The sequence below is a fragment of the Oncorhynchus masou genome, chromosome 12 (genome assembly GCF_036934945.1).
Source record: "Oncorhynchus masou masou isolate Uvic2021 chromosome 12, UVic_Omas_1.1, whole genome shotgun sequence".
Taxonomy (NCBI): Eukaryota; Metazoa; Chordata; class Actinopteri; order Salmoniformes; family Salmonidae; genus Oncorhynchus; species Oncorhynchus masou.
The window spans coordinates 26,507,278-26,519,397 of NC_088223.1; the positions used below are offsets into that span (position 1 = coordinate 26,507,278).

General features: G+C 44.8%; 1 protein-coding gene across 3 annotated transcripts in view; it reads left to right on the forward strand.

The window, feature by feature from the left end:
- Nucleotides 1-12,120, forward strand: part of LOC135549770 (PHD finger protein 14-like) — a 136,657-nt gene that overhangs the window by 64,109 nt on the left and 60,428 nt on the right. For 2 of the 3 annotated variants that reach the window (XM_064980046.1, XM_064980047.1), the window contains exons 17-18: nucleotides 4,159-4,221; nucleotides 4,405-4,529. In XM_064980046.1, coding sequence (XP_064836118.1) covers nucleotides 4,159-4,221; nucleotides 4,405-4,529 — 188 coding nt within the window. Of the gene's footprint in view, nucleotides 1-4,158; nucleotides 4,222-4,404; nucleotides 4,530-5,881; nucleotides 10,357-12,120 lie in introns of those variants that run through there. The other variant, XM_064980048.1, reaches the window with a different exon arrangement.

Genomic DNA, 12,120 nt, shown 5'->3' on the forward strand with positions numbered 1-12,120 from the left:
GAAACAGACTCCATGAGGGTGGTATGAGGGCCCGACGTCCACAGGTGGGGGTTGTGCTTACAGACCAACACCGTGCAGGACGTTTGGCATTTGCCAGAAAACATCAAGATTAGCAAATTCGCCACTGGCGCCCTGTGCTCTTCACAGATGAAAGCAGGTTCACACTGAGCACATGTGACAGACGTGACAGTCTGGAGACGCCGTGGAGAACGTTCTGCTGCCTGCAACATCCTCCAGCATGACCGGTTTGGCGGAGTGTCAGTCATGGTGTGGGGTGGCATTTCTTTGGGGGGCCACACAGCCCTCCATGTGCTCGCCAGAGGTAGCCTGACTGCCATTAGGTACCGAGATGAGATCCTCAGACCCCTTTGGATAAGCATTCCAGGTGAAGCTGGTTGACAGAATGCCAAGAGTGTGCAAAGCTGTCATCAAGGCAAAGGGGGGTTACCTTGAAGAATCTAAATACCCTTTTGGTTACTACATGATTATATATGTGTTATTTCAGAGTTTTGAAGTATTCACTATTATTATGAAAGAGTTCAATTAAAGAAAAACCCTTAAATGATTTGGTGTGTCCAAACTTTTGACTGGTACTGTGTGTGTGTGTGTGTGTGTGTGTGTGTGTGTGTGTGTGTGTGTGTGTGTGTGTGTGTGTGTGTGTGTGTGTGTGTGTGTGTGTGTGTGTGTGTGTGTGTGTGTGTGTGTGTGTGTGTGTGTACAGTCGTGGCCAAAAGTTTTGAGAGTGACACAAATATTAATTTTCTCAAAGTCTGCTGCCTCAGTTTGTATGGTGGCAATTTGCATGTACTCCAGAATGTTATAAAGAGTGATCAGATGAATTCCAATTAATTGCAAAGTCCCTCTTTGCCATGTAATAAAATTAATCCCCTCAAAAACATTTCCACTGCATTTCAGCCCTGCCACAAAAGGACCAGCTGACATCATGTCAGTGAATCTCTCGTTAACACAGGTGTGAGTGTTGATGAGGCTGGAGATCACTCTGTCATGCTGATTGAGTTCAAATAACAGACTGGAAGCTTCAAAAGGAGGGTGGTGTTTGGAATCATTGTTCTTCCTCTGTCAAACATTGTTACCTGCAAGGAAACACATGCTGTCATCATTGCTTTGCACAAAAAGGACTTCACAGGCAAGGATATTGTTGCCAGTAAGATTGCACCTAAATCAACCATTTATCGGATCATCAAGAACTTCAAGGAGAGTGGTTCAATTCTTGTGAAGGAGGCTTCAGGGCACCCAAGAAAGTCCAGCAAGCCCCAGGACCGTCTCCTAAAGTTGATTCAACTGCGGGATTGGAGCACCACCAGTACAGAGCTGCACGCACAGTGAGGCAAAGACTTTTGGAGGGTGGCCTGGTGTCAAAAAGGGCAGCAAAGAAGCCACTTTTCTCCAGGAAAAACATCAGGGACAGACTGATATTCTGCAAAAGATACAGGGGTTGGACTACTGAGGACTGGGGTAAAGTAATTTTCTCTGATGAATCCCCTTTCCGATTGTTTGGGGCATCTGGAAAAAAGCTTGTACGGAGAAGACGAGGTGAGTGCTACCATCAGTCCTGTGTCATGCCAACAGTAAAGCATCATGAGGCCATTCATGTGTGGGGTTGCTTCTCAGCCAAGGGAGTGGGCTCACTCACAATTTTGCCTAAGAACACAGCCATGAATAAAGAATGGTACCAACACATCCTCCGAGAGTAACTTCTCCCAACCATCCCGGAACAATTTGGTGACGAACAATGCCTTTTCCAGCATGATGGAGCACCTTGCCATAAGGCAAAAGGTATAACTCAGTGGCTCAGGGAACAAAACATCAATATTTTGGGTCCATGGCCAGGAAACTCCCCAGACCTTAATCCCGTTGAGAACGTGTGGTCAATCCTCAAAACCCACAAATTCTGACAAACTTCAAGCATTGATTATGCAAGAATGGGCTGCCAACAGTCAGGATGTGGCCCATGCATCAACTTCATGTAATTGTCAATTAAAGCCTTTGACACGTATGAAATGCTCGTAATTATACTTCAATATTCCATAGTAACATCTGACAAAAATATCTAAAGACACTGAAGCAGCAAACTTTGTGGAAATTAATATTTGTGTCATTCTGAAAACTTTTTGCCACGTATGTGTGTGTATTCCCCCAAATAATAAATATATGGGGGATTGGAAATTACACAGACAAATAGATTGTAGCTTCCATCAATGCATCTGTAGTATTAAAGCTGACCTCCCTCCCATGGGTATATAAGTGGAATATAACTGTCAGGCTCTGTGTAGGATGTCCTTCACATCTCCTCTATACTCTGTGACATTGAGGGCACATGTTGAGTTAGAAGGGCACTACCCTCCAGTAGGCAGTGTACTCAGTCAGCAGGCCCTGAACATGGGCCAGAGGAGGCTGAGCTGCACCACAGAGTGGCGATGGGCAATCTTACCTCTGTGGCCCTACACACACACACACTCCAACACTCATCCTAATGCAGGGGCCAGCGGGAGGTCGATTAGCCAGCCCTGATTAATTGAAACAGGGCTTTAACGCTGTGCCAGCACCGGGGTGCCCTGGTAAAAGCATAGAAAATGCAAAGCAGGTCCCTTTCAGCGGCTGCCATCGCACGCCTTGCGTTTGAAGATAAATGCAGAATTGAAGCTCCTCGACTGGAGCGGACGCGGCGAGAGGAAATCAGAAAAAGCCAGCTTAATCCCAGAGTACTTCCAGCAGCAGGGTCCTCAGCCAAGCGTTCTTCTGGGCACGCCGCTTTATGCGAGCTAACAGAAAAACACATTAACCCAGACCCCCTCAACACAGCACAGCCGTCGATACTGCTGCTGCTCCACTCTACACCACCTTCGTCCCTCTTCCCTCCCCCTTTCTCTCCCTTCCCTCAATCTCTCTGACATAACAGATACACGTCCAGAAGGAGAAGACATTTATGGTTGTTTTTTCTGTTCATTTTTGTCTATTTGAAAAGGAAGAACAGATTGTTTTGGTGTTGTCTGAGAGGGAGACAGACAGACAGACAGACAGACAGACAGACAGACAGACACTAGGGTGTTCTCTGACTCTTGCTAGGCAGCCAAGCAATGAGTGGCCACAGAGGAGTGTTCCTCAGGCTTTCTCCTTCCAGGTGTGGAGGGGGTTGGTTATTGACAGTCTAAAAACAAAAGACTGGGGAAAATATAAAATGGAAGAGGACTGGAGAGTGTTTTTCTCCCCTCCTCTCTGATGACTATCTGTTATGTTCCTTCAGGGAGCTGAGACTGGGAGGGAGGAGGGAGGGGAGGCAGGGCTGGGGCAGTATATCGGAAGAGGATCAGGGTATGGTGGCTGTAGATAAGTGGGATCCATGAAGAGGTGGAGGGAGGGAGCAGCCATATCCCGACAGCTTTCTCTCGCACTCTCTCTCTCTGCCTCTCCCTTTCCCGCTCCCTTCTCTCTCTCTCTATCCTGCCCCTTTCTCTCTCACTCTCTCTCTCTCGTGCAACTGACAGGCAGTGTTACTCTAGCTATGAATAGGACCTAGTCCACAGGCAGCACTGTGTGGCTCTCTTGTCTTGTATGGCCAGAGGTAAAACAGAACACCAGCCTCACGGCATTAGAGGATTAAATACAGAACAAACAAACAAAAAATGTCTTTGGAAAACAATTTATGCTTTCTGTGGTATTGTTGCAAAATGCAGAGAGCACAGTGGATTTTCTTTATTTGACAAAGAGCTGAGGGAGCAGACGACATCATAAACAAACTTCCACTGGCTCCTGAGTCTTTTGGATAACAAGCAAGCAATAAATAAAGTTAGATTTGTCTGATGCTGCCAATACTTTGTGGAGCATATATCTAATTAAGTCAAATTATTATTTTGACAGATTCTCAGACAAAATACCAATAACTAATGATTTGCCTGATAACTCAACAACTCAAAGTGGAGAAACATTGACATTTTCCACAAGTGACCATGCTGTGACCTTGTGACCTTGTGCCCTTGCATGGCTAGCTGATAATCTGTCAAGGCTCATGAGACTGACCAGAGCTGGGGCAATTATCTTTCATCAACTCACACAGATCAATCAATTAGCAAATAAATGACCACACAATTCTAGCTTAGTTAAGACGGACTGCAATGAAACACATTATGTATTCCACAGAGAACCAGAGGGCAGAAGAGGAAGAGGGTGTCCATCTGTGAAGAAGAACAGTTTGAAGTGCAGGTATGTCACTGTTCTACCTTGTTACTAAACATTCCTCCATCTCCTAACCTCCCTGAGACACTCACAACTAGTACATACACACCCCATGTGTTACATACAGTACTACTCTATTCTAACACCTCTTCTACACCATTAACACACACACAGCATTGTCGGCTCTAATCAGCCTGTGTGTTTCCATAGGAACCTGCACTACGTGAACGGCGTCAGCGTCAGTCTGTAATGCAGAAGAAGACCCCTAAAGCCGACGACACCAGGACTGACTGTACCTCCTGCAAAGGTCCCGGGGACAACGAGAACCTTGTCAGGTGGGTCACAGTGTGTGTAAAGGGAGGGGAGGGGATGTGTGTGGAGGTGAGGAGAGAGGGCGGAAGGATGTCTGTGTGTGTGTGTGTGTGTGTGTGTGTGTGTGTGTGTGTGTGTGTGTGTGTGTGTGTGTGTGTGTGTGTATGTCTGTGAGGAGCTGTATCCTCCTGAAGATTAAAGTTCAGTCTTCATTAGGCCTTGGCTGCCTTGCATAGGCTGAGCGAGGGGGGGCTGGTGAGCAGGGCTGAGGCCAGCAGCTCTATAGAACACCTCTTTTGAGCTGCCAACTGCATTTACACACATCATCAAGATGTAATGAACAGCCTGATCTGCCCTTGTCTCCCATCAGAGGTTCAACTGTCTCACGCTGCTTAAACAGGGCCGGAACTTTACTCCATCCCTCAGTAGTGTGTGAATTAAAGCAGTCAGCATTAACACACTGTAGACTGACTGATTTATCAGAGTGTATTTATTTCTGAGTGTGTAGACACTGTAGTTGCCTTCCATATGACCTACAAACTGTGACTGTCATCAGCTGAGTTTGCAACCGATTTTCATGTGAATATTCTAAAATGTGCATTTTCCCACCAGAGATGTTTCCATCAGACTGTTGGTGGATAAAAGGCTGTGTGTGATGACGTAGTGCACATAAAATAGCTTTTACCATTGAATTCCCATGTAGCAAATGAAAATACAAGTTAAATGGGTTTCCATCTCATTTACTGATGGTTTTGCAAGAACACTGTTGCATTATATAACAAATATCCATCCATCATCATGTCACCAGAATAAGACCCTCAGTATTTATTGGAAAGGAGCATGAAGTTCATCATAACTTATTTCATCTGTAGCGTAATAAACTGCATGCTTTCCCGAGTCGTAGTGGGAGGACCACACAACATATCATCGCGTGACTCTCATACTTCGATATGATGGTTATTATATCAATATTTGCACATAAAGGCGTTCCCGCCTCCCTTTCTCGCATAATACATTTTGACACAATAAGTTCCCACCATGTCGAAGAAACAAATCTAAACGTCTGTCGCCATTTCTGAAGTTGTACCAGCATTTAATGCTTCTATCAGTCCGGTCGGGACTCTTTTCATGCGTCAGGTAATTCATCCGCATTAAATGGTTGGATGGAAACGTGGTCATAGGCTAATTTCAACTGAAAGCGTATGATACATTCACTTTATTACTCCATAGGGTTCTTTCTGTGAGCTGTATTAGTTATCAGTGTTTAAGGTTAAGCTAATAATGTGTGGTTCTGTCAGTGTTTTATAGGTTAAGGAGTTCGGGGGCTGTGAGGTGTGCTGCCTGCCCTGACTCTTTCTATCTTTGCATTGCACAGGTTGTGAGAGCCGGGGCAGACACCTCTCCTCACCTCCCCACACCTAGACACTGCTGGACAGATGAGAGAGAGAAGCAGACCTTTGCCTTAGAGACAGAGAGGGACTTAATTACGTGGAAGAATCACGGCGGCGGGTGTGGGATCAGATGGCCATCTTTGATGTTCACAACCATGGTCGTCTTCATGACCCAAATTGGACCACCTACTGGCCGTCCAATTAAAATTGAGGGAGAGAGGCAGAAATTGAAATTAACTTTGAGGAATTCTAAAATACTTGCACAAATAAAATGTTGGGAGGTTCAGTATTACTGAACTGGTCATTCTTGTAAGAAAGGACATGTTGGTCTTACTGGACAGGCCCTTTGTGATCGTCATTGTCATCTCTAAGGGCCCTTCTATAAGGACTATGGCCTAACAGTACTAAGGAGTGATTCCCCCTCTCTCTCTCGCTCTCTCATCCATTCTATGATGGCACTTCACTCGTTTGACCTCCCTGAGCATCTTATCACCACATCCAATCAGTTGTATTGACTCCAGTCATTTGTGGTCCAATCACATGGTGTTTTCCTCAGTAAAGGCCTTTAATTGGAGATGCACTTGAACTTAGGCTTTCATAATCTTCTTCTAGTAGTATCATCGGGTAGAACTTTCTAGAGTAGAGGACTAGTAGACCTTGAAAAAGTAGTGGTTTTTAGTAGAATGATTGCCCTTTCTGGCTTTTGAGAAGTAAGTTGCCGCTTAGGCTCTACAGCAGCCTAAGGTTTAACATAATAATTATAGCAACATTTGTATGAATGGTTATTGTAACTTCTAATGTCAGTGTGTGAGTGTACAGTAGATGTCTAGGCATCTTAGTCTCCCTTCCTCTCATTAGTATTTTAAAGTGACAGTTTAACTGACACTTCTTTAAAAGCCGCCCAGCTTTGTGTATGTGTGTGCGCATCTCCTCAGTGCCCCATAGTGAGTGCTGAAAACTGAGCAGCTGCCATGTGGTCTGTCTGTCTGTCAGGGTCCTTGACAGAAGTGTCACAGTTTGCCCTCACATGTCACTCCTCCACTCACCCCCATCCCAGGACCCTCTATGTCACTCCTTTTCTCTTCCCCTCATCTGTCTGGGGACCCTATATGCATGCCACTGGGAGCTGCCAAACCTCACATAATGCTTAGGTCCACTGGAAAAACTGCTGAGGAAATACATTTGGTGGTTTTCCTATGGAGATTAGAAAGTCCTCCTCATCTTCGTTCTCCCTCTACCTCCTCATCCTCTTCTGCCTCCTCCACAACAAATTTAGAGGACTGTCTATGAGATCCAGCTAACCTTACTCAAGCTAATCCTTCTCAAGCTAACTTTACTACAGCTAACCAGCTAACCCTACCACAGCTAACCAGCTAACCTTACTACAGCTAAACAGCTAAACTTACTACATCTGACCCTACTCCAGCTAACCCTACTTCAGCTAAACAGCGGACCCTAATCCAGCTAACTCTAGTCCAGCTAACCCTAGTCCAGCTAACCCTGCTACAGCTAACCCTGCTACAGCTAACCCTGCTACAACTAACCAGCCAACCTTACTACAGCTAACCCTACGACAGCTAACCCACTACAGCTAACCAGCTAACCCACTACAGATAACCAGCTAACCCTACTCCAGCTAACCAGCTAGCCAGTTAACCCTACTACAGCTAAACATACAACAGCTAATCAACTAACCCTACTACCACTAACCCTATTCCAGCTAGTACTACTACAGCCAACCCTACTCCAACTAACCAGCTAGCCAGTTAACTCTACAACAGCTAAACCTACTGCAGATAATCAGCTAAGCCTACTCCAGCTAACCAGCTATCCAGTTAACCCCACTACAGATAAACATACAGCAGCTAATCAACTAACCCTAGTACCACTAACCCTATTCCAGCTAGTACTACTACAGCTAACTCTACTCCAACTAACCAGCTAGACAGTTAACCCTACTCCAGCTAACCAGTTAACCCTACTACAGCTAATCAGCTAACCCTACTCCAGTTAAACCTACTACAACTAACCAGTTAACCCTACTACAGCTAAACTTACTCCAGCTAACCTGTTAACCCCACTACAGCTAAACATACAGCAGCTAATCAACTAACCCTAGTACCACTAACCCTATTCCAGCTAGTACTACTACAGCTAACCCTACTCCAACTAACCAGCTAGACAGCTACCCCTACTACAGCTAACCCTACTACAGCTAACCAGTTAACCCTACTACAGCTAAACTTACTCCAGCTAACCTGTTAACCCTACTTACGCTAACCCTACTGCAGCTAATCAGCTAACCCTACTGCAGCTAACCCTACTGCAGCTAATCCGCTAACCCTACTGCAGCTAATCCGCTAACCCTACAACAGCTAAACTTACTCCAGCTAACCAGTTAACCCTACTACAGCTAACCCTACTGCAGCTAACCCTACTACTAATCCTACTCCAGCCCTACCATGCATGGGCTAGGCTATGGCCAACTCTGTATCTAACCATTAGGCTTAGGGCTAGACTATGGCCAACTCTGTATCTAACCATTAGGCCTAGGGCTAGGCTATGGTCAACTCTGTATCTAACCCATTAGGCCTAGGGCTAGACTATGGCCAACTCTGTATCTAACCATTAGGCCTAGGGCTAGACTATGGCCAACTCTGTATCTAACCATTAGGGTTAGGCTATGGTCAACTCTGTATCTAACCATTAGGGTTAGGCTATGGTCAACTCTGTATCTAACCATTAGGGTTAGGCTATGGTCAACTCTGTATCTAACCATTAGGGCTAGGCTATGGTCAACTCTGTATCTAACCATTAGGCCTAGGGCTAGGCTATGGCCAACTCTGTATTTAACCATTATGCCTAGGCTATGGTCAACTCTGTATCTAACCATTAGGCCTAGGGCTAGACTATGGCCAACTCTGTATTTAACCATTAGGCCTAGACTATGGTCAACTCAGTATCTAACCATTAGGCCTAGGGTTAGGCTATGGTCAACTCTGTATCTAACCATTAGGCCTAGGGCTAGACTATGGCCAACTCTGTATCTAACCATTAGGGTTAGGCTATGGTCAACTCTGTATCTAACCATTAGGGCTAGGCTATGGTCAACTCTGTATCTAACCATTAGGCCTAGGGCTAGGCTATGGCCAACTCTGTATTTAACCATTAGGCCTAGACTATGGTCAACTCTGTATCTAACCATTAGGCCTAGGGCTAGACTATGGTCAACTCAGTATCTAACCATTAGGCCTAGGGTTAGGCTATGGTCAACTCTGTATCTAACCGTTAGGCTATGGGCAACTCTGTATCTAACCATTAGGCCTAGGGCTAGACTATGGTCAACTCTGTATCTAACCATTAGGCCTAGGCTATGGCCAACTCTGTATCTAACCATTAGGCCTAGGGCTAGACTATGGTCAACTCTTTATCTAACCATTAGGCCTCGGGCTAGACTATGGTCAACTCTATATTTAACCATTAGGCCTAGGGCTAGACTATGGTCAACTCTGCATCTAACCATTAGGCCTAGGGCTAGGCTATGGCCAACTCTGTATCTAACCATTAGGCCTAGGCTATGGCCAACTCTGTATCTAACCATTAGGCCTAGGCTATGGCCAACTCTGTATCTAACCATTAGGCCTAGGCTATAGCCAACTCTGTATCTAACCATTAGGCCTAGGCTATAGCCAACTCTGTATCTAACCATTAGGCCTAGGCTATAGCCAACTCTGCATCTAACCATTAGGCCTAGGGCTAGGCTATGGCCAACTCTGTATCTAACCATTAGGCCTAGGCTATGGCCAACTCTGTATCTAACCATTAGGCCTAGACTATGGTCAACTCTGTATCTAACCATTAGACCTAGGGCTAGACTATGGTCAACTCTGTATCTAACCATTAGGCCTAGGGTTAGGCTATGGCCAACTCTGTATCTAACCATTAGGGCGATAGTAGCCTACAGTAAATGTACTTTTAACCTGAGAATATGTTATGTGTTCCAACAGTTTAGAATGTGTGAACAAACACCTCATTAGCTGTGTTGTGTGATCGGTGTGTGTACAGTATTTATTGACAAGCCAAGCTTTTTTGTGTATTTTATTTGTGCCTTCACACTTGATTTTATATCATAATATGCCTTTTGTTATTACTGTGTTATGAAGAAAATGAGTTAAGCTCACTATTGAGTAAGAACCTTAAAGGACTCCTTGCTAAACATATTCATTGTTAATATATTTGTTTACACACATGCTTATATGTGATTAGTATTCGTTTACATACATTTCTATATGTGATTATTTATAACATGTTGTGGTATTACCACATTGGGTAAAAGTAACTGTGATTTATAGAGTACGAATATTGCTACTCATATGTGTGTATGTGAAGTTTCCTGGCCTCCCGGCCCCTATAGCTCTCAGCATTAAAGCTTGAATAAACTCTTGACTTTTTCACCTTATCACCTTAGTGATAAATGAGTTACACAGCTAATTACACGGAACCAAAATATTAACACAATATGTTAACGCAATTTGTAAAGTAATTGGTCCCATGTTTCCATGTGCACAAAAAGGTTATTTTTCTCAGATTTTTTTGTTTACATCCCTGTTAGTGAACATTACTCCTTTGCCAAGATACTCCATCCACCTGACAGTTGTGGTATGTCAAGAATCTGATTAAACAGCATGATCATTACACAGGTGCAGCTTATGCTCAGGACAATAAAAGGCCACTCTAAAATGTGTAGTTTGTCACACAACAGAATGCCACAGATGTTTTGAGGGAGTTTGCAATTGGTTTTGAGGGAGTTTGCAATTGGCATGCTGACTGCAGGCATGTCCACCAGAGCTGTTGCCAGCAAGTTGAATGTTAATTTCTTTACCAAAGGCTGCCTCCAAGGTCGTTTTAGAGAATATGACAGAACGTCCAACCAGCCTCTCAACCGGAGACCACGTGTGACCACGCCAGCCCAGGACCTCCTCTTCCGGCTTCTTCACCTATGGGATTGTCTGAGACCAGCCACCCGGACAGCTGATGAAACTGTGGGTTTGCACAACCAAAGAATTTCTGCACTAACTGTCAGAAACCATCTCAAGGAAGCTCATCTGAGTGCACGTTGTCCTCACCAGGATCTTGACCTGACTGCAGTTAGGCGTCGTAACCAAGTTCAATGGGCAAATGCTCACCTTTGATGGCCACTGGCAAGCTGGAGAAGTGTGATCTTCACGGATGAATCCCGGTTTTGACTGTACCGGGCACATGGCAGACAGTGTGTGTATGGTGCGAGAGGTTTGCTGATATTAACATTGTGAATAAGGGTGTCCCATATTGGTAGTGAGGTTATGATATGGGCAGGCATAAGCTACGAACAACGAACACAATTGCATTTTATCGATGGCAATTTGAATGCACAGAACTACCGTGATGAGATCCTGAGGCCCATTGTCGTGCCATTCATCCGTCGCCATCACCTCATGTTTCAGCATGATAATTCATGGTCCCATGTCGCAAGGATCTGTACACAATTCCTGGAAGCTGAAAATGTCCCAGTTGGCCTGCATACTCACCAGACCCAATAACCCATTGAGCATATTTGGGATGCTCTAGATCAGTGGTTCCCAAACTTTTTATAGACCCCCTCTAGCACCAGGGTCAACGCACTCTCAAATGTTGTTTTTTGCCATCATTGTAAGCCTGCCACACACACACACACATTTATTAAACATAAGAATGAGTGAGTTTTTGTCACAACCCGGCTCATGGGAAGTGACAAAGAGCTCTTATAGGACCAGGGCACAAATAATAATAATCCATAATTTCTCTTTATTTAACCATCTTACATATAAAACCGTATTTGTTCATCGAAAAATATGAATAACTCACCACAGGTTAATGAGAAGGGTGTGCTTCAAAGGATGCACAACTCTGCAATGTTGGGTTGCATTGGAGAGAGTCTCTCACATAGGTACGTGGTGGCTTAGAAGGCCAACATCCCAGGGTCACCTCTTCACTGTTGACGTTGAGACTGGTGTTTTGCGGGTACTATTTAATGAATCTGCCAGTTGAGGACTTGTGAGGCGTCTGTTTCTCAAACTGGACACTAATATACTTGTCCTCTTGCTCAGCTGTGCACCGGGGCCACCCACTCCTCTTTTTATTCTGGTTAGAGCCAGTTTGTGAAGGGAGTAGTACACCACGTTGTACGAGATCTTCAATTTCTCAG